The sequence below is a fragment of the Hemicordylus capensis genome, chromosome 1 (assembly GCF_027244095.1).
Source record: "Hemicordylus capensis ecotype Gifberg chromosome 1, rHemCap1.1.pri, whole genome shotgun sequence".
In the NCBI taxonomy this organism is placed as follows: domain Eukaryota; kingdom Metazoa; phylum Chordata; class Lepidosauria; order Squamata; family Cordylidae; genus Hemicordylus; species Hemicordylus capensis.
Genome location: NC_069657.1, coordinates 232,513,284 through 232,538,091, shown reverse-complemented (window position 1 = coordinate 232,538,091; position 24,808 = coordinate 232,513,284). Strand labels below are relative to the sequence as shown.

Genomic DNA, 24,808 nt, shown 5'->3' with positions numbered 1-24,808 from the left:
GCATAATGGTGAGTTCTGTTACCTCAGTATGCAACAACCACAATAAACACAAATAAGAGGTGAGGCACATATTACCAAATGCCCCAGCTTTTGCTGTTTCACAAGTAGTGGATAGGAGTATAGAGGACCTAGCCAAATTGTACTTACATGGTTATGATTTTGTAGGCTAGTACAATACCTCAGACTGGACTTCAGGTCTCATGACATGAACATCACAGGCTAATACATTTCCTCATGATAACACTATAAGGACTATAGGCAAATATTTGACTTCACCATTCTATAGGTTTTTAAAATGCTACAACATATCGCTAACAACCCTATGAGGTAGCTTAGCTGGCTACTTACACTGCTGAGCAAAGAGATGTGTTGGCCATTCTCCATCATGGCTACAATTCTTCTGCTGGTTCTGGTTGGTGATTTTTCTCCCCCATGCTCTTCTTGCTTCTCCATCTATCCAAAGGTCAGAAACATATGTCACCATTCAGGTCTCATGCCCTTCCCGCTCCCACAGTGTGACTAGAGAACATTTTGCTCTGCGTGGAGGAGAAAAAGGTCAGATAACATGTAATGATGTAAACATGTATGTTATATGGCTCTTTTCTTACTCTTTTATGTAAACCACTTTGGGAGGTTCACCTGAAAAGTGGTGTATAAATGCCATAAATAAATATTTCAGTGAATGGCTGTCCACACAGAGTTCGTGACCTTGGCTCCCTCCACTCCAGTCAGCTATGCCATGAGGTTTCCCCTACCATTTTCCTTCTCCTCACAAACGTTCTGTAGAATAGGCTTGGCTGACAGCAACTGAGCGTGTGCAAATCTGCTATTGCCATAGAACCAAATGGGAGCTATTTTCCTAATTTGTGGTAATTCAAAATATATTTATTTTGACAGATCCATGGATCTTACCACAAAGGACCTTGTGCAGAATACAACTTTTGATAGATACCTTTTCCAAAGAAATTGAATTGGGGTATGTGTAATACCAGACAGTGATATTGAGGGGTTCATGTATTCTTTTCAACTTAACCATTTTCTCCGTGATTCTTTAAAAAACTGACACGTGATTTTGAGCTTAACAAATTGTGGTACTTAACAAAGTAATGTGTCTACTTTCCTTTCAATATAATCTTTACCCTAACTCTAATCTTCTTCACAAGTTTACTCATTTCCATCTCAAACATTCACATGTTGGCCATCTTGAACTGGATTGAATGACACAAACATCACAAACCACACCATCAAGGTTTCCCTGTGTGTCACTAGAACTGTACTTAATTTGGTCAAAATCAGTTCCCACTTGTGCCTCAAATGTTAAGATGTCTGCCATCTTGAATTGGGGTGGATGGCATCACAAACTACGCCATTGAGATGTCCCTATGTATCCCTACAGCTGTACCAAATTTGGTTCACATCAGTCAAGGCATTGCCAAGTTGATAGGGGGACATGCACACACAAAGAGCTGAGTAATCTCCTAAGCTTGCTTTCTTCTTCGTAGTCTCTGTGCATCACACTTGGGTTATGCGCCTGTGCAGAGCCACATTCCGGAATCTTCCAAAGCTTCACCCCCAAAAGGAAAAAAGAGCGGAAAGACCCACTCTCCCTGTAGGATGATTCCCCTCTCTACCTCAGTCTTCCGTCGACCGCCGCTAGAGCTAGATGTTGGAGTTTTCCTCTGCCTTCACCTCAGAACGTATCTCCTATTACTATTGTTTAATTTGCCCCCGTTTATTCTATCTACTTCTTTATTTCTCTGGCCTTCCGTTTTGCTTTTTAAATTTCTCCGGTCCACCCCCCCCCCACTTCGGTGACCTACGGGGCGTTGCCTCTTATGGCAGCAGCCCCAAGGTAACTTTTAAGTGTTGCTCAGCCTGTATGGTGAAGATCCCCACCTCCAACGGCCACGCGCAGTGTCTCCCGTGCCTTCGGGAAGCCCATAGAGTGGATAGCTGCGTGATTTGTAGAGGCTTCACGAAACAAGCCTGCCGCAACAGAGCTTCCCGTTTGGGTGCAATGATGTGGGAAAAAGCTCTTCAAGCTAGTACGGCAGCGGCGGGAGGTAGCCCGAGAATGGGACCTCTGTTGGAAAGGGCAACCTCTCCCCAGGAACCTGTGTCTGAGCAACACGTAGCCCCTGCAGCTGCCATCGAATCCCAGTGCTGGTGCATACAGTCGCGCCCAATTTGCAGCCGCCCCCACTGGTCTTGCAATCTCCTCTGCTGGGCTTATCTCCCGTTACAATGCAGAGTGAGAAAGTGCGGCTTGCACCCTCGAGGACGCCCTCGGGTTTTACAAAAGGAAAACTGCTTCCTCCGTGCCCAGGGCCAGCCCCGCCTACTCAGACAGATGGCGAGAAAGATGGAGCCTTGAGACCGACAGAAGGGAAGAAAGCCAGCACCATCCCGATAGCAGCAACCTCGGGCTCGATTATGGTTCAGGAGCCTCGGGAGCGAGCGCAGAAGAAGAAAAAGAAAAGGAAGCTCCTTGCTAACACCTCTGATGACAAGCTTCCTAAGGAGCGGAGCGATGCAGATCCTGCCCCTAAAAAGTGTAAAAGCAAGAAAAGATATGTGCCCCGCTCTCCATCTCCCAGCCCAATTTATCTGTCCCTGATCAGATCTCGGTCTGCTGTATCCACGGAATCTGACTCACCGCTGGGACCCCAGCCAGAACCCGATTCGTCCTCTGAAGGTGGTTTGAACCCCTGGTGCCCAAATTCCCCCTCTTCGGATGAAACACGGAAGTCTCACCACTATGGGAGGCGTTATCGTCAACTCTATGACCCTTTGCTCTCTAGATGGGGTTTTGCACCACACTTTGAGAGAGACGGATGCCCTCTTCACTGGATGATGGCTTCTTACATGGGCTTGGAACCAGTAGGCTACTATGGCTATTCGCTGGGTCCACCCTACAAAGAGGGACTAAAGACCTATCTTGGGGAGAAAAAGAAAGGAGATAGGAAGAGGTCCCGGTCTCGTTCTGGTTCAAGATCAGATTCCTCCTCTAGCCCTAAGAGACGTACTAAGAAACGAAGCAAAAAGCCAAGGAAGCAGAGTCTAGTAGAACCTTGCTCACCTTTGGTCCCGACTGTGCCGATTGAGAGTCCATTGCCTCCTCAGCCACCAATGGACCCGGTGTTGCCGACTCCTACCGCACCTAGGGGCCTTACAACTCTACCTGTTGAGCCTGCAAATCCGGGGATGCTGCTGCAAGTGCCGGTGCTGGTGGTGGATACGCCTGTCGATGACCTGGGGTTGCACCCGATGGATCCACCAGGTACTCCAGACGCTGAGGGAACAGAGAGTACCACAGAACTCCGGGGTATGGAGCAGCCAGAAGGCTCATCCTCGGCAGAGCTGAAATGTTACACTGAACAGGTCCTGCGCATGGCGACCTCCCTCGGACTAGACATTTCGAAACAGACTCAGACTGCGCAGGATTCTAACTTTGAGTTGATCCAGCCACAGACTACTGGGATAGTAGCCCTTCCCTTGATTCCGACCATTGCCCAAATAATCAAGGCAGCTTGGGAGAAGCCTGCCTCCATCGCCCCCACATCCAAGCGCCTGGAAGGCATGTACAGGGTGAAACAGGACACACAATACCTCAGCAGACATTCCACACCAAATTTGGTCTTGGCTGAGTCGACCCAGTCAAAGTCCAAACAACGGCTTCTGACAGCCCCTTCGGACAGGGAGGGCAGGAAGCTGGATGCTATAGGCAAAAGAATGTACTCTGCATCCAGTTTGCTGCTCCGGGTGGCGAATCATCAAGCTTACTGGGTGAAATATCAACAATTTATATTGGAGAAGCTCGCCCCCTTCCTTGCTCACCTTCAAAGAAATCAGTGAGAGGCTGCCACAACCTTCCTTCAGGAAGGCTCGAAGGTGGCTAAACAGGTCCATTCCGCTCGCCATTGTGCGGATGGGGGCTCCAGAATCATGATGACAGCAGTCTCCCTCAGACGCCATGCCTGGCTCAGAGCCTCCTCCCTTTTGCAAGAGGCCCGATCGCGCATTGAGGACCTCCCGTTTGAAGGAGACGCCCTCTTTTGCCAAAAAACCAACGATACGCTTGAACGTGTGCAGAAACTGAGGACCACGGTACGCTCGATGGGCATGTCCTCCTCAACCACCACCTCTTATATAGCAACAGCCAGACGTTGCCCTTGGTGACGGCAGAACCATTATAGGTCCCAAGCCTATCTCTCTGGTTACCAATCTACTGATTCCTTTTGAAACTACTACAACAATAGGTATCAACAGCACAAGAGCTTTGGCGCACAGGTCTACAAGTCCTGTTTCCCCAAACCAAACCAATCTTACTCTAAGAGGCAATGACTTTGGTACCTCCAGGTTGTCCGGCCACTACGACGCTTGGGCAGCCATCACTTCCGATGCCTGGGTACTAGCCATTATTCGCAATGGTTACAGTATAGATTTCCTTTCTCTACTACCTTTCTTGGCAGTCCAGACTACCAGGCCTTCCCCGCCGTTGCTGGAAGAGATCAACGCCTTGTTAAAGATAGGGGCCATCGAGGAGATCCAATCAGATCTGGACAGGGATTTTTATTCTAGATATTTCACCATCCCCAAGCGGGATGGTGGTCTCAGGCCCATAATGGACCTGAGAGGAGTCAACCTCTTTGTGCAATATCGGAAGTTCCACATGGTCACCATACCGGCTATTATTCGTCTCCTGTCCAGAAATGTATGCTTCGCCTCGATCGACCTGAAGGGTGCATATTTCCACCTTTCCATAGTGCACTATCACTGTCAATACCGAAGATTTCGGGTGGGAAGTCACACATATCAATACAAGGTTCTCCCATTTGGTTTGGCCTCCGCACCCCGCATCTTCACAAAATGTATGGCGGTGGTGGCAGTGCATCTCCGACTGCGCGGGGTGATGGTCTTTCCTTATATAGACAATTGGTTGCTGGTGGCGAACTCCTTCAAAGGTATCACAAAGGACGTACACCTCACCCTACAGCTGCTCCAATCCTTAGGTCTAAAAGTCAACTTCAAAAAATCAAAACTCCGACCATCGCAACGCTTGGAATTTCTTGGCACGCTGTTAGATTCCAGGAGGAGCACTGCATACCTTGCCCCACACAGAGCACGGAGCATCAGAGAGGCGGCCTGGCATTTTTGCCTCAAGAGGTGTCACAAGGCCAGATCAATACAGAAGCTGCTTGGGTACATGGCCTCATCAACAGCTATACTGCCTCTGGCGCGCTTTCATATGAGGCCTCTACAAGCCTGGTTCTTGGACAACTTCAATCTCTACCGTCATCATGCAGACAAGCAGTTGTGAGCCCCACGAAACGTGGCAGAATCGGTGCACTGGTGGACTGGGACAGCGCATTTGGAGGAGGGTGCACCTTTCCAGTGCCCTCTGCCGAAGTTGTCAATAACAGCCAACGCCTCCACGTCCGGGTGGGGAGCGCACTTGGGGGAACTGACAGTAGCCGACCATTGGCCTCTTCATTTCAAGGGCAGGCACATAAATTACCTGGAATTAATGGCCATCTTCCTGGCGCTGAAGGCCTTTTGCCCCTGGGTCCGGGAACAGTCTGTGCTCATCTTGACGGACAACACCACGGCCCGCTCCTACCTGAACTGTCAAGGAGGGACAGTCTCCCTCAGCTTGTTATTCCTGGCTTTGGAGATCTGGGCACGGTGTGCGCACCGAAGGATCTGGCCGACAGAGGTACACATAGAAGGAGCCTCGAACACCCTGGCGGATGTCCTCAGCTGACAAACGGAAAACTCTCACGAGCGGTCTCTGAACGAGGGTGTGTTGGAGGACTTATTCTGTTGCTGGGGGACTCCGTCAGTGGATTTATTCGTCTCAGAAACCAACAGGAAGTGTGCCCAGTATTGCAGCAGGGGTGGCATAGGCCGGCAGTCTCTGGGCGATGCTTTTCTTCATCACTGGGGGAAAGATTTTCTCTACACATTCCCACCGTTCCCCTTAATCCTGAGGGTGCTCGAGAAAATGCAGAGAGACAGGGTGGATGTGATCCTGGTGGCTCCTTGGTGGCCGAGGCAGCCCTGGTTCACCTTCCTCCTACAATTGGCCAACTGAACCTTTGTGCACCTACCGGTGCACCCAGAACTACTAACAATGGAGGACGGCCTCAGAATCTATCCGAACGTAGAATCCTTCCATCTGGCAGCCTGGAGGATCTGACACTCCCCTCAATTTCAGACTCTGTATGTGGAGTGCTGGAAGCAGCGCGGAAACCGTCTACACGACGCTGCTGTGTGGCCAAATGGCAGAGGTTTTGTGACTTTGCAGCGCAGTTGGGACCCCTGAATGGGTCCCGGTCCCAACCATCTTGGAATACCTCTAGCCTTAAGAGAGTCTGGACAGGCACAGACTTCAGTCAAGGTGCATTTAGCCGCCATTGCTGCCTACCACAGTTGTTTGGGTCTGTTTGTGAACCCGGTGGTTAAGAAGTTTTTGAAAGGACTGTTGAATCTGTTCCCGGCATCTCCCCGTTTGTTGCCCACTTGGGACTTCCGCTAGTGCTCTCATGGTTAATGTTGCCCCCTTTTGAACCCGTGGCAACTTGCAGTTTAAAGCTCCTGTCTTTGAAGACTGTATTCCTTGTAGCCATCTGCTCAGCCAGGCAGGTGAGTGAGCTCCGTGCGCTTCATTGCAACTCGCCCTACTTGATCTTTCACAAAGACAGAGTAGTAATGAGGCCAGTCCTTATGTTTCTGCCGAAGGTGGTGTCAGAATTTCACTTGGCGCAAGAACTGAGACTGCCTGTCTTCTTCCCCGAAACCTAGCTCGGATAGGGAAAGGGCTTACCACTCTTTGGATGCCTGGAGGGCTCTGGCCTTCTACGTGAATCGAGGACGAGGCCCTTCTGGAAAACACAGAGACTCTTTATTAGCTTTGTGAACCCTTCCCTGGGTATGCCTATATCGACACAGCAAGTTTCATCCTGAGTGGCGGAGATGGTTCAGCTTGCCTACCAACTGGCTGAGAAACAACTGCTGGGCCCTGTCCGAGCCCATTCCACGAGGGCAGTGGCATCATCAGAGGCTTTCCGGCAAGGAATCCCATTAGCGGAAATATGCCGGGAGGCTACCTGGGCGAACCCATCTACCTTCATCCGACACTATGTGTTGGATGTCTGTTCCAGAGATCAAGCCTGCTTTGGAGCATCAGTGCTTTGCTCAGTCTCTCATTAGGCTGCTCCCACCATCCACGTAAGCTGGCTTGCTATGATCCCAAGTGTGATGCACAGAGACCATGAAGAAGAAGGGCAGGTTTCCTACCTTTAACCGTAGTTCTTCGAGTGGTCTTCTGTGCATTCACACTCCCACCCTACCTCCCCGAAGCAGCCAAGCTCTTTAGTTGGCGGCTGTCTCTTTGAGGTAGAGAGGGGAATCATCCTACAGGGGGAGTGGGTCTTCCCGCTCTTTTTTCCTTTTAAGGGGTGAAGCTTTGGAAGATTCCGGAACGTGGCTCTGCGCAGGCGCATAACCCAAGTGTGAATGCATAGAAGACCACTCGAAGAACTACGGTTACAGGTAGGAAACCTGCCCTTCCTTAAGGAAAGTAGGCTAAAAATGCTTACTCTGGCACAGAGTGTCTCAAGCTTGTGTCCTCTGATGTTGTTGGACTTATGGGAGTTGTTGGACTCTCATAATCTCGAACCAAAGGCCACTGGGGCTGGGGATTATGGGAATTGGTCCAATAACATCTAAGGACCCAATGTTGAAAATCCCTGCTCTAGCATATAGTGCAAAACGAAAACTTTGAGAAACCATAGAATGTTGAAGGGGGGCATTCAGGTGATATAATATGATAGAATATTCCATTGCATGCCTGTGTAATATAAAATCCCATGATTAAAGCTACTGATTTGATTAGGTAGAGACAAATAAAGCATATTTACGTTTTCAATAAGAAAGATGAGCTTGCTTGCTCTTGTTTTTAGTCTTCAGATCCGAGTTTTATGTTTGAGACTGTGAATCTAATTTCGGGCTCCAAGTTTATTTTTGATAGGTATTGATAGCTACTTCCAAAAACTCCCGATTCATACAAGTAGGATGTTGTGAAGGGAATCGGTTGTTGACTTGTAGACTAATTTTGTTCTAGCATAACAAAGTTGCATGCAATAGCTGTGTTCAAGGTTGCACAGTCACTAGTGATGTCGCACTTTCACAAAGGTGGTTCTTGCACAAGAAGGATAGCAGGGCAGGGGCCAACATCCAGACTAGTGCTCCAATAGCACAATAAGATAAGTTATACACACTTAAATTTTTAGAGGTGTGCAAAGTTGTGCTCCATGATGTTGCACAACCATAACTAGCTGACTTTCTGTAGGACACATGCAAGGCTGTGCATTCGGTTGTGCAGTGCATTGTGCAACTTGTTGAAATCATCCGCTATTGCAAGGACTTGTCTGGGACAGAATTTTTTTCTTTTCGCCGTGTCCTTGCACTAGTGTAACAGCATTGTGCTAGCACAACACTGGTAAAGGATTTAAGCTCCTGACTTAGTGGAACAAACTAATATAAGCACAGCATTAGTCTGGATATCAGCCAGTATATGCATAGCTTTCTCACTTAATTCTTTGTACTTAGCTTGTTCACTAATCCAAAATTCAGGAAGAAGAACAGAACATAAACTGGAACATGAAGTAGTCCTGCAAAGCTGCTCCAACATCTGCAAGGTGTTGGGGTGGGAGACAAGGAGTCAACGACTATCTGGTTCCTCCTGATTGGCAAAGCTGAGGGCAAGCACAGCAGTGGTGGTACTTTGGCTGATGGACCAGAAGAGAGTTCCCTCCTGGAAGACACTCACTAGAGCTCATCTTCCAAAAGGAAAGTCTTCTGGTCTATCAACCAAAGATGTCCCTGTTGTGCCTGCTCTTGGCGCTTTGAGCGGCTGTATTCTTCACCTTACTGTATTCTGCACCTTACCATCCCTGCACCTTGGATAAAACAATTTCCACCTGACTCCCACCACCTTAAAGTTGCTTGTGACCCATCAGTTAACCACAGTTTGAAAACTTCTTTTAATCTCTTCTATTTCCTGAGTCTGTGGAAGACTACATCTTTAACTTGGTTTTTGTTGGCAAATTGGATTAAGGGAAATGATTCCATATTTATGAATCTTGCTGTACAGGTAGTCTTTGTTACCTGTGGTCCCAGCACTGGCGGTTTTGTGTATCCACAGTTGTGTCATAGAGACCCGGTTGCTCTATTCGCTGGGAGAACATAGAATTATTTTTGCCTGTATGCAGTTCTTGAGTGGCCGGAAATGAGTCTTACACTTCCTGCTGCCATTGTAGTGCTGAGCCATTTTGTGGCTTTGTGCAAAAGACAAACACCAAAACCCTAAAAAAGGAACAAAAACTGGAGCATTTGGAAGTTTTGGGGCCTTGCTGGAGAGCAAGGTACTGTGCTTATTTCTGGTTCCCCCGCTTTTTCTTGTGATTTTCAACACACTTCAGTGTGCTTAGGAACCTAACCCCCCAGTAGGATTAAGGTTTCTTTATTCACAGTTTTGTTATAGGTGGGAATAGAACCCCTGCAAATAACGAAGGCCACTTGTACTCAGTTCCAACTTCCTGTACAGCTTAAACCTGTAATCAACAATTTTTCCCAAGTGTAGGAGATCATCCTGTACTAATGGGTTGTGTACCCAACATGCTCATCGCAGCGAGGACGTTTGACCATGAGGCTAGTTTCTGGGTACCAGGAGGTGCCAAAGTCCAGTTCCATTCCTGTCTTGCTCAGAGCAACAGGTCTGTGGAAGTGCTTGGGGATCTTTTGCAGTTTTTCTCAGGCTAGTTTCTCTCTTGGCTATTTCCCCCCTCCCCACTTAAGTTCAATCACTCTTTATTGATACAGTCTTAGACTAGCAAATAACTCAATACAGGCTGAAAAAGAAAAGTAATTAAACACAATACAGTAACATAGTTAGTATGATGTTCACTTATACAGAGCAAATTTGAGCTTAGCTCGCGCAAGGGCGGGAGGGGAACTACTTTTATTTTCTTTCACAAACACTAAACATTTTTATGCTGGCCCATTGAACCTTGCTGTTTGGCTTTTGTTTTAACTAGGGGTTTTTGGAGGAGCAGCTTACCTTATGGAGAAGCTTACAGGATCCCTTTCCGAGGGTTCCCAGTCAGAGGGGAGAGGCAGGCTGCCTGTTGAGGCTGTTCCTGCCAAGCCTAAATTGTGCTGTTTTGCTTCTCCATCGTGGTCTGTTGCCGCATGTTGCTCCTCATTCGGGCTTTTGGTTTTGCCAGCTTCTCAGATGAGAATGGTTAAAAAAGCTAAACACTTCCAGGATCAGCAGTCCAAGCCATGGAAGAAACACTCAAAGCAGCCTGCAGTGCGGCTTAGTGAAAGGCTCCCCACCTGGGCCTGCTTTACCTCCACTGGTGCAGCCCAAGGCTCCCCTTAGTCCAGCTTTCCTGCTTTCAGATTCTGATTCCAATCATTCTGGCTTTATAGGCAGACCTCATTCTGATTGCCTCCCATTGGCTCAGAAGACCCTGGTTCTCTGTCCTGGTGGCTCTCTCAGTTTGACCTCCCATGGCACTCCCCACTCTGGAAGGACTTACTCTCTCAGGGTCCTCTTCTTCATCCAGACCCGGAGTGGTCTAACTTTGCACTAGGAGCTTGAACGCTCATCCCTAGCCAGCAAGGGCTACCCTGCAGCCCTCCTCTGCACTGGTGGTGCAAAACACCATCTTGGCCTCGCATCACCCTTCCATTGACAGAATTTACCAGGCAATTTGGTCTGCTTTCCAGCTTGAAGAAAACATCTCAACATCCCAGAGCTCGCTTTCCTCCAATCTGGCCTAGATCTGCAGTGCACCTCTGTCCCATTACTCTCAAGTGTCAGACCTCTGTCCTAGCTTCGGTGTTGGATCTCTCTGCCTCCAGTTTATCAGTCCTACACTCTCACATTCACAGTTTCCTTAAAATGGCATCCAACTTCACCCCACCTACGGTTCACTGCTTTCCCTCATGGAATCTGAACAAAGTATTCAGTGCCCTGACTCAGGCTCTCTTTGAGCCCCTTCAGTCCGCTCCTCTTAATCTTTTGTCTTACGAGGTCCTTTTTTGTTGCAATTACATTTGCACTCGCGGTCTCAGAACTCGGGCGAGTCTCAGTCTGCAAGGAACTCTGCCTCTTTCAGTTGAACTCGGTCGTTCTCAAGCTGGACCCTACTTTTTTACCCAGAGTCAACTCTGCATTTCATAGGTTACAGGATGTAATCCTTCTGTCCTTTTGCATGTCCCCGTCTCACTCTAAGGAGAAAGTGCAGCATACTCTGGGTGTACATAGGGCCCTCAGCATCTACCTTAGGCACACCAAAGAGTTCAGTTGGTGGGATTCCCTTTTTTTAGACTGCTACTGTTGTCTTTTAGACTTCTACTGTCTACTATAGAAATAGAATAAATAAATAAATACTCCTATCAGGTTTGTTTCTCTTATAACCATGTTGCCTTCCTAGGCCTTCTCTCTTTCTTCATGTTGAGTTATTCTTTGCATTAGTCCCGGAACTGGGCTTTGGTGCTTCCTGGTGCCCAGAAACTAGCTTCAAGTTCAAATGTCCTGAGCAAGTTGGGTACACAACAGGATTATTTATTTATTTATTTATTTATTTATTTATTTATTTATTTGAAACACTTGATATACCGCCCACTCCAAAGACTCTGAGCGGTGTACAAAAACATGCAAAACAAAACAGCATTAAAATCAGATTCGAAATAAAACTAAAGTAACTAACGGGGGGGGGGGGGATTAAGTAAACTACAAGGTAAAAGCCTGGTGAAAGAGAAAAGTCTTCAATAGAGACTTAAAAATCAACAAAGAAGGAGCTAAACGAATCTGCAGAGGAAGGGAATTCCAGAGAAGTGGGGAAGCAACCGAGAAGGCCCTTTCATGGGTCCTAGTGCCCCGAACCTCCTGGAAATTGGGGACCGACAAAAGGGCCATCTGAGCAGATCTGACTGGACGGGATGTAACTGGACGGGAGAGGTAGGTCTGTAGGTAAACAGGTGCCAAACCCCGCAAGGCTTTGAAGGTCAAAACCAGGACTTTAAATTGAACTCGGTAGCGAATAGGCAACCAGTGCAATGACTGCAGGAGAGGTGTTACCTTGTCATATTTTCTGGCACCCATAAGTAAATGAGCTGCTGCATTCTGGACCCGTTGTAGCTTTCCGATCATCCTCAAAGGTAACGCTAAATAGAGGGCGTTACAATAATTTAGGTGGGAGATAACAAGGGCATGGGTCACTGTCATTAGTGCTTGCCGATCAAGGTTAGGGCGTAATTGACAAATCAGATGGAGCTGGGCAAAGGCACTTCTGGCTGCAGCCTCCACCTGCTGTTCAAGCAGGAGGTGCAAGTCCAAAAGGACCCTCAAATCACGTACAAGCTTCTTCGGGGGCAGCACCACCCCATCTAAAACAAGGTTCACATCCAGCAGTTGGCCAATCTCCAGAATGGTCTGGGATGGCAATATACAGCTGAGTATCATCAGCGTATTGATGAAATCTCACCCCAAACTGGGAAATGACCTGACCCAGTGGCTCCATATAGATGTTAAAGAGGACAGGGGCAAGAACTGAACCTTGGGAAACTCCATAAAGGAGTGGCCATGGGTCAGATCACCTGTCCTCAATGCATACCGACTGGATACGCCTGCTGAGGTAAGAACGGAACCACTGTAAGACATTGCCCCCGATACCCAACCCACGCAGGTGGTCAAGGAGGATAGCATGATCGATAGTGTGAAAGGCCGCTGAGAGATCTAAAAGGACCAAGAGAGGGACACTACCCTCATCAAGGTCCCGAAGAAGGTCATCTACCAGAGCAAGCAATGCTGTCTCTGTGCTATGCCGAGGCCTGAAACCCGACTGATAAGAATTAAGATAGCCAGTTTCCTCTAAGACCCTCTCAAGCTGGGCACATACAACCCTCTCTAACACCTTCGCTACAAAAGGGAGGTTGGAGGATGATCTCCGTACGCTTGGAAAAAGAACCCTTCACGGTAAGAACCAATGTTCCCTTTCACATGCAAAAGGTCGGGTGGTGGTGGTGGTGAGGACTAGCAGAACATTATCCTAATAATTCTATTAATTATTCCCAGCAAAGAGAGGCATCTTTCAAATTGGTAATCACCTCTTACATTTAGCAAGGGGACAGTATTTGGTCCTGTTCTTCGCCTGCACAGCATTCTCCTAAGTCACTGTTGTTGTTGCATATCTTGTATTTCTTTTTAGATTGTGAGCAACAAGGGTGGACCCCGCTTAGTAAAGGGGACAATTCATGGTTGCTACTCCTCACCTGCATCCTCCTGTCCTGCATCTTGTTTCTTGCATAGCCCCAGAGTTGATTACTATCATGTTTAAACTGTATGATATAGCTGAAAACTTGTGTGAGTTATAGTTGAGTTTGGGTTTGAGAGACTAGGATTCAAGGCCCAGTTCTAAAATGGATTCTTTTGTGTTTTTTAAAATTAAGTTCCTCACTCAGCGGAAAGTGCAATGTCTTGTTTCGCAGTCTGTAAAATATAAACAAAAGTGAACTACCTCATGGGGGTGGGGTAGCAGGAAGTGAGGGCAAACAAATATTGTGAATTAACAAACTACCTTGCTTTTCCTCCACAGAGAACTGGAGAGGAATAGGAGAGTGAGCGATACATTTGCTTCTCGTCAGGGAAGGGGCACTCGCCACAAGTGAGGGAAGCAAGTGGGTTTATTGAAACCTGCTCTCTCAGTACTCCAGTAGAGAGTGAGTACTCGGTGGTGAAGCATGTGATTCCAATTCACTTTGCTAGTGTGATGGCACAGAATGTTCATCAACATTCCAAATGCTTTTAGGATGCATTATAAACATGGAATTATTCTCACCACAATGTTAACGTTAAGAGTAAAGTAAAATGGAACAGTAGTTGTAGACAAGATGTATAAATAGCTATGGTAATTAAATCTCCTCCTGAGTAACTATACTTGAAAAATAGATGGGACTAATTTTTAATTCTAATTCATGTTCCCTTTATAATGTAATGAATTATCTCAGTACTTGTTTGGTTGAAGATTTCCTTTTCAGTAAGGTAGCTAATGTAGAGATCTGTGTTTTCCAGAAAAAATTGAATTGGAAAATGTTCTCATGCAAATTAGAACCCCCCTCAATTTTACAGTGCACATTTTCCTGATGTCCTAAGTAGATTGTTCTCTGATTTGTCTGTTTGACCTATTTATATAGTTTTTAAAAGTTATTTCCCACACTTTATCTTAAAGTTTTTTCAGTAGCCAAATAGTTGAGCTGAAATATTTGACTTATCGATCTCCAATATAAAAAAAAACTTTGAAGAAACATAAGAACAGCCCTGCTGGATCAGGCACAAGGCCTATTTAGTCCAGCATCCTGTTTCACACAGTGGCCCACCAGATGCCTCTGGGGAGCCCACAGGCAAAAGTTATGAGCCCCTGGTGGCGCAGTGGTAAAAAACTGCCGCCCTGTAACCAGAAGGTTACAAGTTCGATCCTGACCAGGGGCTCAAGGTTGACTCAGCCTTCCATCCTTCCGAGGTCGGTAAAATGAGTACCCAGAATGTTGGGGGCAATATGCTAAATCATTGTAAACCGCTTAGAGAGCTTCGGCTATAGAGCGGTATATAAATGTAAGTGCTATTGCTATTGCTATTGCTATGTGCATGCCCTCTCTCCTGCTGTTGATCTTCTGCAACTGGTATTGAGAGGCATCGTGCCTCTGAGGCTGGAGATGGCCCACAGCAACCAGACTAGTAGCCATTAATAGACCTGTCTACCATGAATCTGTCTAAGCCCCTTTTAAAGCCATCCAAGCTGGTGGCCATCACCACATCCCATGGCAAAGAATTCCATAGATTAATTATGCGCTGTGTGAAAAAGTATGGAGAATAGCTAGTCTCTCTTTGGGAAATTCTCATTGTCCTTCACCATGACTTCACTGAGGGTTCTGAAGGCAAAGTTGGGAGGGGCGAGTCCTGCCACTTTCTGGAGAGTGACTTCCTGATTCTGAGTGTAGCTGCTTGATAAGGACACTCCCTAAGCATTCTGACACTCCTAGAATCAAACAAACATTGCCTCCCCTCTTCTTTGATCAGCTTTTCTTTTCTCCGTCCATGGATATGTTGGCAAGGGGCCATGCAAGGGCATGCGAGGTGGGGTGAGGTGTCAGATGGGTTTTGGAGGGAATGTGTTGTGATGGGGAGGCTTTGCACGGGTATAATCAGTGGTGACAGTCTGCCTTTGAACCTGAACTTTATACATCAGAGATAAACTACTTGGGAATTTGAAGACTTCACTTGGCCAGCATGGATAAGAGCCACTTCCTTTTCTCACAGTGCCCAATCAGATTTTCCTTTTCGCAAAGCCTGCAAATTCAGCAATCCAAAAATATTTGGTTTAAGATATTTGGTTGAAGTTAAAGATACTTTCAATTTGCATTTGTGCTCTAAAAACAATAGAAATTACAAATTAAAGTGCTCATCTTAACTTCTGTACCATATAGGCTGTAAAGTCTTTGTAACATCTCTTACAGTGAGGGAAATAAGTATTTGATCCCCTGATGATTTTGTCCATTTGCCCTCTGACACAGAAATGACCAGGCTATAATTGGAATGGTAGGTTTACTGTAGCTGTGAGAGACAGAATAACAACAAACAAACCCTCAAAAGCCCAGTGCCCCAAAGTCAGCGATGGATTTGCATTGTAGTGAGGGAAATAAGTATTCGATCCCCTATCAACCAGCAAGATTTCAGGTTCCCAGGTGTCTTTTCACTATATGCAGGTAACGAGCTGAGATGAGGAACACCCTCTGTAAGGGAGTGCTCCTAATCCCAGCTTGTTACAGTACCTGTATAAAAGACACCTGTCCATAGAAGCAAGCAATCACTCAGCTTCCAAACTCACCACCATGCCCAAGACCAAAGAGCTGTCGAAGGATGTCAGGGACAAGGTTGTAGACCTGCACAAGGCTGGACTGGGCTACAAGACTATCGCCAAGCAGCTTGATGAGAAGGTGACTACAGTTGGCACGATAACTCTCAAATGGAAGAAACACAAAATAACTGTCAATCTCCCTCGGTCTGGGGCTCCATGAAAGATCTCACCTCGTGGAGTTGCAATGATCATGAGAACGGTGACAAAGCAGCCCAGAACTACACGGGGGGAACTTGTCAATGATCTCAGGGCAGCTGGAACCATAGTCACCAAGAAAACAATTGGTAACACACTACGCCGTGAAGGACTGAAATCTTGCAGTGCCCGCAAGGTCCCCCTGCTCAAGGCAGCACATGTACAGGCCCGTCTGCAGTTTGCCAATGCACATCTGAATGATCCAGAGGAGAACTGGGCGAAAGTGTTGTGGTCACATGAGACCAAAATCGAGCTCTTTGGCATCAATTCAACTCGCCGTGTGTGGAGGAGGAGGAATGCTGCCTCTGAGCCCAAGAACACCATCCCCACCATCAAACATGGAGGTGGGCACATTATGCTTTGGGGGTGTTTTTCTGCTAAGGGGACAGGACACCTTCACCGCATCGAAGGGACGATGGATGGGACCATGTACCGTCAGATCTTGGGTGAGCACCTCCTTCCCTCAGCCAGGGCATTGAGAATGGGTCGTGGATGGGTATTCCAGCATGACAATGACCCAAAACACACAGCCAAGGCAACAAAGGAGTGGCTCAAGAAGAAGCACATGAAGGTCCTGGAGTGGCCCAGCCAGTCTCCAGACCTTAATCCCATAGAAAATCTGTGGAGGGAGCTGAAGGTTCAGGTTGCCAAACATCAGCCTCGAAACCTTTCTGACTTGGAGAGGATCTGCAAAGAGGAGTGGGACAACATGCCTCCTGGGTTGTGTGCAAACCTGGTGGCCAACTACAAGAAACGTCTGACCTCTGTGATTGCCAACAAGGGTTTTGCCACCAAGTACTAAGACATCTTTTGTGAAGGGATTGAATACTTATTTCCCTCACTACAATGCAAATCCATCGCTGACTTTTGGGCACTGGGCTTTTGACGGTTTGTTTGTTGTTGTTCTGTCTCTCACAGCTACAATAAACCTACCATTCCAATTATAGCCTGGTCATTTCTGTGTCAGAGGGCAAACGGACAAAATCAAAAGGGGATCAAATACTTATTTCCCTCACTGTATATTTTGCTGACTTTACAAATGAGGCTCCATGCAGCCACATTTCACCCTTGTCTTTCAGCTGGATTTTGGACTGGAGAGGTATCTTACCAGGCATAGATTCAACAGGTGCATCTTACTCTAATCACTTGCTAGCTATGCCTGCCTGTTGCATTTCTACAAGGCACAGTGCTTCCCCAAATGCCAACTGTATAGTAAACATCTAGCCAGAAATTAAAGAGGTTTCCAATCCAACCACAATAACTTTCTGCAGATACACCTGATAGATTTCTGTTGATGCATCTATACAAGGCACAGTTCTTCTGCTCAATAGTTGCTCAAGAATACCAGAAAGAAGTCAATATGTGCTTTATTGACTACAGAAAAGCCTTTGATTGCATCAACCATGTCAGGTTGTGGAATATCCTTAGGAAAATGGGCATCCCAGAACATCTCATTGTTCTCATGAGAAACCTATACACAGGGCAGGAAGCCACATCGAGACAGAACATGGTGAAACAGACTGGCTCCAGATCAGCAAAGGAGTAAGACAAGGCTGTATACTTTCTCTCTCTTTATTCAATTTATATGCTGAACATATACTGAGAGAAGCTGGATTGGAAGAAGATGAGCGTGGTTTTAAAGTTGGAGGAAGAAACATCAATGCATTATGCGAGCACCCAGATCCCTTGAAAAGTCCATAACGCTGGGAAAAGTTGAAGAGAAGAAGACGACGACTGGCGGCAAGATAGATGGACTCAATTACAACAGCAATGAATGCACCACTGAGAGACCTTAACGGCCAAGCTGAAGACAGACCATTCTGGAGAGAATCTGTATGGTCGCTAAGAATCGACACCGACTTGACGGCACTTAGTCAGTCAATCAATCAATCAATCAATCAAACAAACCACTTTGAGAACTTTTGTTGAAAGGGGGTTTATAAATATTCATCATATTTGTATCTAGTCATGAATAAAATGTGGATGCATGGAGCATCATTTCTAAAACAGCATTATATATACAACAATGTTGTATACTATACAATGACTATACAATAATGTTTACAGCTTCTATGGCATGGAAGTTAAGATGGGCACATTAACTTGCAATTTCTACATTTCTTGAAGCATGAGTGAAAATTGAACGCATCTTTAGCATCTTAAACCAAAGGTTTTTGGATTATTGCATTATAAAGGAAAATATGGGAACTTTTGAAAGTGTCTGCCTTGAGAAAATGCTGCATGGAATTATTTGTAATGTTTGAGGCATCTCTCTGCCTGAAGGCACCTGAGTAGATGTGAAACACCAAAATGCAACCATAAATTAATTTTAAATTTAAATACTAATATATTTATGCAAGCCTTGAGGAGGAAAGAGGTTATGTGATGATCTGAGAATCTTATTTGGTTTAACATATTAACATATTAAATTTTAAAATTTAATAGCTCATAGCAGCTCATAGCAAAAGTAACACTCTGAAAGGTGAGCATTTTTAGTTGATAGTTGAAAGGATAAGATGCTAGGCAGTTCTAAACAAGTTTAAATTAAAAGCAACGGGGTGTGACATGCAACTATTCAGTGTAAATATTGGTAAATGTGGATGCTCTATTTTCAGTTCTGAATTGTTCAAAATCATAAGGGGAAGCAACAGAAAGGAAAGAATGATGCAAGTATTTTATGAGGCATCTGCATTATGTTGAAAAGAACCCCAGAGAATTGCAAAAGACTTCTTTTAAAAATAGAGAGTTGAGAAATTGCTTCGGCAAATAGTAAAGTATGCCTTTTTCTAAACACTATAGAAATCAAATTGTAATTGCAACCCTTATTGTAGTTCTCTTGAAATGAACAACTTAAAGTACCAGGGAAAATTGAATATACAGCAGTAAATAAATAAAGATGAGATTTCCTAGCTGTAAGAGCTGTTTGACAGTTGAACAGTCTGCCTTGCAGAGTGGTGAACCCTCCTTCACTAGAAGTTTTCAGAGGCTGGATAGCCATCTGTTAGGAATGCTGTAGCAGATTCCTGCACTGATGAGTGGGTTGGACTAGAAGGCCTCCATGGTCCTTCTGTGGGACTGGAGCCCAGGTTTCTTGCAGAATTTGCACTGATGTTGAGTTTGAGGAGTTTATGGTCTCTTGCAAGGCACTGAAACTTGATCAAGATAAGGGCATAAGGGCTATTGAGTTTCTGGATGTACTGTACTCCTGTCTTTTGGTTTTTGAAGTTTGGTTTATGTGTTTGCTCTGATAAATCTCTAATATTAAATGGATTTACCTAGAATTGGATCCTTGCTTTAGTATCAGTGCTGAATGTATTCTTTGGTAGGAATCATTGAGAGAGAGAGAGAGAGAGAGAGAGGGTTGCCTGTATATCTCCTTTTGTTAAAAAACATTTTTGAGTGAGCTAAAGCAAATATTGTGGAAGATTTGAATTGGCTATCCTGTAATATCCTGCTGTTTTCACATTAACAAAGGCATTTGGCTTTATGTAGCTCTGTGGTGCAAAATGTGTCACCTCTTCCAAATAATTCCTTTTCACATGCTGTTGCACAGAAACACATTTTCCCGATCCTTCCTTACAAGGGTAATCTGGTTCAGTGAATATGGTGAGACAGTACTCTAGAACTTTATTCTGGTTTTTAGAGACGAGTAGACATTTTTACTATAAGAGGACAAAGACATATAATGGGAAGCAGTCATAAGTGCTGGGTACCCTGATTGATGATGTTCTCACAACACTATCTGGAAGAGACCATGTATATAGGTTGCTCTACCTCTCTGAGATACAAGAACCTTTTGAGTGTAGGAAGTGCATTGACAATACTTACTGTATCTCTTGGTTCCTGTCTGAATAGACTAGAAAAGGTATGGTTTCCCATACCTATGGTTCCCCATAGACTAGAAAAGGATACACTTTACTAGAAACCCTGCATAACCAAGGAATTGAAATCAACGTCTGGCTCTTATGTGTAAACTTCATATGTTGGACAAGGGACTGGGTGATCATTTTTATTGAGAGGGAAGAAGGGACTTCTTGCTCAAATAACTTGTATTTCTGTAGTCTCCTCACTCCATCATTATCTTCAAGCTTGTTCAGGTGCATCCTTATCTAGAATAGCCCCATCTTATTCAAAATGGCTCTACTGTAGAGGAGTTGAAGCAGCTGTTCTAGGCACAATGAAGATTTTTATTTGCTGTTGACCGAGTGAGGAGGTAGGAGTAGCAGTTTGGCACTGGAGATGGAAGTGCTGGCAGACCTTCCCAAAGGCAGTTTTCCTGTACAGTGCTGGACTTGGAGCGCTATGATCCCAGCATGATTTGGGGGAGAGAGCCACCTGTGGGGTCATAGAATTGACTACCAACTGACACTAGTGACTGAAGTACAATTTGCTATTTTTGAAGTGGTCAGAGCCTGACACATCCAGGGTGGGTGATCTATGAGTAGGCAGGAAAAGAGAATTGGTAGTGGATCAAAGTAATGAGAATCTAATGATCTCCTATCTTGGAATGTTGCATAACTAATGTATATTAGTATGAACTGTTTCTTTAAGAAATACAATAAGCTTTGTTTCTGTTTACAGACTTTCATTTTGAAAAAAACTTGAAGATAATCTACCAACCGGCTGGATTACATTGCTTTATCACTTAGAATGTCTTTCTGATTGAGAGTTGCTGGTGGCTATGAATCTGTCTCCTGGATGTACTTCCTATGTTCACTTGGAGTACTGAAGCTCTTCAGGGCTGTACCCTGTACGCAAGCCAGCCTCTTTCTCGTACTTGGTTAAACAAGTTTAGATTCTGCTAGCAATGAGTTCTCAAAGCCATCCAGGTAAGTCCAAAATCCCATTAGTTGTAGAAGTAACTATATTGTTAAACAAAAAAAAAAAATCCTCTGTAATGTGAAGTTAAAGATGTCCAGAAAAACATGTGTGCGCTTCAGCTTGTTCAATGGAGTGGCGGGGAGATTTTCGGCAATTCCCCTTTCCTTCTGCAGCCCAAGCAGAAGCATTCTGTATGTACAGCTTCTGTTCTGGATGCCACCCAAAATGTACAGTTCAGAGCAAATTATATGACCTTGCTGTGTCTGGTTTGTTTTCAGTTTCTGGCATGCAGTGGGCATACACATGGAGCAACAACCAGGGCCATAATTCCCTGTTAGAATAATAGAATAAAATAGATTGGAATAGAGAACTGCTACAAGGTAGTACTGTAGCAGAAAATACATGCAAGTGTGTGAAATTGTTGAGTGTCTTGGGGGTAGAAGTGAAGGCTGAAGGGAAGGGGCAAGGGAATAGGCAAGGTTTTTGTTGTAAGAAAATGACCAGAGCTGCCCACATTTTTCTGGGATCTTTGGAGGAGAGAGGTGGGTGTTTTATAGGGATTTATAAAGCTATCAAGTAAACAGAAGTCTAAGAAGCTGCCTGGAAAGAAGAGAATCACTTCCGCAACATTTTTCATAGTGTTTACACAGATACAGCAAAGTGGGTGGTGCTCCAACCATCTGCGTTGCCTTGCGTGATATATGACCCAATAGTTTCACTTGTTTAGCTTGTATCCCATTTCCTTCTAACTGTCTGGTGTTGGGCTGGGTGCCTGGTAAATGACCATGTAGAATACTCTCTCAGCTGTTCTCCATGTTGGGACTTTCTCATCATGTTTTTCTCCTTGAATCCTGTGCCAGTTTCAATCTCTCAAATGACACTTTTAACTGTCATATTTTATTGACCCTCAGTCAACTTAAAATTCCATCTCTGCCTTGGTGGAAGCTCTGCTCCTTAGGACAGAAACCAACCAGTAGGTCTGTCCTTGGCAGCTTACTCCTGAGGACAGGGTTGATGGTGCCAAGGCCCTTGAGGAGTAGCAGCAGCATTTGGAACAGTAGTGGTTCTGGGGCGAGAATGTGAGACATTGTTTCCTCCACAGTGCCTCCCCTTTTTGCAGCTGCTGAGAAGAATGGATCTGGGGGCCAATTCTTTTTAGCTGCAGATTAGTGACTAGGTAGGAGATTGGACTGGCTCAAGAACTGAGCTAGCTCTGCTCAGCTCCCAACCATAAACTAGAACTTCATCTTAAAAGTAATGCCCTATGACATGCAGATGACATTGGCAAAGCTGAAAATCTTTGGAGGCATTTAAAAAAGGTAAATGTAGTAGTCAGTTGTGTTCCAAAAAGAATACACTAAATAGAGTACCAACAGAAAAGTATGAAATTTCCAAGTGTCAATTGCATTGGAAATTCTGTATTTATTTTTTTTAATTCTAAGCTGCTTCTGAGTCCCTGAGAAAAGCAGGGTATAGGTAAATCTTATAAATAGGCTCTCCAGGCTTTGTTCAAGGGGACCCATGCTCATTTCAGTGAACTGGAATTCAAACTCTGAATTTCAAGTTTTTGTGACATACAGTGAGGGAAATAAGTATTTGATCCCCTGCTGATTTTGTCCGTTTGCCCTCTGACACAGAAATGACCAGGCTATAATTGGAATGGTAGGTCTATTGTAGCTGTGAGAGACAGAACAACAACAAACAAACCCTCAAAAGCCCAGTGCCCAAAAGTCAGTGATGGATTTGCATTGTAGTGAGGGAAATAAGTATTCGATCCCTTCACAAAAGATGTCTTAGTACTTGGTGGCAAAACCCTTGTTGGCAATCACAGTGGTCAGATGTTTCTTGTAGTTGGCCACCAGGTTTGCACACAACCCAGGAGGCATGTTGTCCCACTCCTCTTTGCAGATCCTCTCCAAGTCAGAAAGGTTTCGAGGCTGATGTTTGGCAACCCGAACCTTCAGCTCCCTCCACAGATTTTCTATGGGATTAAGGTCTGGAGACTGGCTGGGCCACTCCAGGACCTTCATGTGCTTCTTCTTGAGCCACTCCTTTGTTGCCTTGGCTGTGTGTTTTGGGTCATTGTCATGCTGGAATACCCATCCACGACCCATTCTCAATGCCCTGGCTGAGGGAAGGAGGTGCTCACCCAAGATCTGACGGTACATGGTCCCATCCATCGTCCCTTCGATGCGGTGAAGGTGTCCTGTCCCCTTAGCAGAAAAACACCCCCAAAGCATAATGTGCCCACCTCCATGTTTGATGGTGGGGATGGTGTTCTTGGGCTCAGAGGCAGCATTCCTCCTCCTCCACACACGGCGAGTTGAATTGATGCCAAAGAGCTCGATTTTGGTCTCATGTGACCACAACACTTTCGCCCAGTTCTCCTCTGGATCATTCAGATGTGCATTGGCAAACTGCAGACGGGCCTGTACATGTGCTGCCTTGAGCAGGGGGACCTTGCGGGCACTGCAAGATTTCAGTCCTTCACGGCGTAGTGTGTTACCAATTGTTTTCTTGGTGACTATGGTTCCAGCTGCCCTGAGATCATTGACAAGTTCCCCCCGTGTAGTTCTGGGCTGCTTTGTCACCGTTCTCATGATCATTGCAACTCCACGAGGTGAGATCTTTCATGGAGCCCCAGACCGAGGGAGATTGACAGTTATTTTGTGTTTCTTCCATTTGAGAGTTATCGTGCCAACTGTAGTCACCTTCTCATCAAGCTGCTTGGCGATAGTCTTGTAGCCCAGTCCAGCCTTGTGCAGGTCTACAACCTTGTCCCTGACATCCTTCGACAGCTCTTTGGTCTTGGGCATGGTGGTGAGTTTGGAAGCTGAGTGATTGCTTGCTTCTATGGACAGGTGTCTTTTATACAGGTACTGTAACAAGCTGGGATTAGGAGCACTCCCTTACAGAGGGTGTTCCTCATCTCAGCTCGTTACCTGCATATAGTGAAAAGACACCTGGGAACCTGAAATCTTGCTGGTTGATAGGGGATCGAATACTTATTTCCCTCACTACAATGCAAATCCATCGCTGACTTTTGGGCACTGGGTTGTCTCTCTGTCTCTCACAGCTACAATAAACCTACCATTCCAATTATAGCCTGGTCATTTCTGTGTCAGAGGGCAAACGGACAAAATCATCAGGGGATCAAATACTTATTTCCCTCACTGTAATTGCTCACTAAAAGTCCAGGAGTGACACCCTGTATCTACCCTGTGACATTGTTATCAGTGCCTCGGATTGCTGAAAAATAATCTGTGGTCTAATACATTGCCAATTCACACATGCAGGTGGTTGTTGTGCAAAGTTGTGAAGATGGCACCTTGTGGTGGGCTGTTCATGTGAAGCAGGCACCATGCTGAGAGTTGTATATATAAAATGATTCTTGCTTTTAAGAGAGACAGCGTCCATGTGATGGGATAGTTGTAGGTTCAAAAATTGGATATAGTTGCTCTTCTGTGCCAGTGTAACTGGTCAGTATTAATAGATGAAAAATATGAACAGCACCATGAATGTTCAGGAAAAAGTGTGTAGTGTAATTGTCACAGAAATCAATATAAATGAACATAATTCTTTAGTTCTTTCTAGCTTGAAGAATCTATAACTTTAAAACACATTTTATGATAAAGGTTGTATGATGGTTCATGTCTCTTAGAGACCTGCCTATATTTATGTATTTATTTATTTAACTTGCCGCTCTGGGCTCCTTGGGGGAAGAGCGGGATATAAAATGTACAACAACAACAATAATATACTGCCCAAAACTTGCATCTCTGGGCAGTTTATAATTAAAATCA

General features: G+C 45.4%; 1 protein-coding gene across 7 annotated transcripts in view; it reads left to right on the top strand.

The window, feature by feature from the left end:
* Positions 1 to 24,808, top strand: part of HDAC4 (histone deacetylase 4) — a 321,662-nt gene that overhangs the window by 36,253 nt on the left and 260,601 nt on the right. For 4 of the 7 annotated variants that reach the window (XM_053283223.1, XM_053283224.1, XM_053283219.1 and 1 more), the window contains exon 2: positions 20,766 to 21,013. The exons of 1 other annotated variant lie outside the window; for it this stretch is intronic. In XM_053283223.1, the coding sequence (XP_053139198.1) occupies positions 20,992 to 21,013 (22 nt within the window). In that variant the 5' untranslated portion in view covers positions 20,766 to 20,991. Of the gene's footprint in view, positions 1 to 13,038; positions 13,052 to 13,670; positions 13,795 to 20,765; positions 21,014 to 24,808 lie in introns of those variants that run through there. 2 more of the 7 variants (XM_053283220.1, XM_053283222.1) reach the window with 2 other exon arrangements.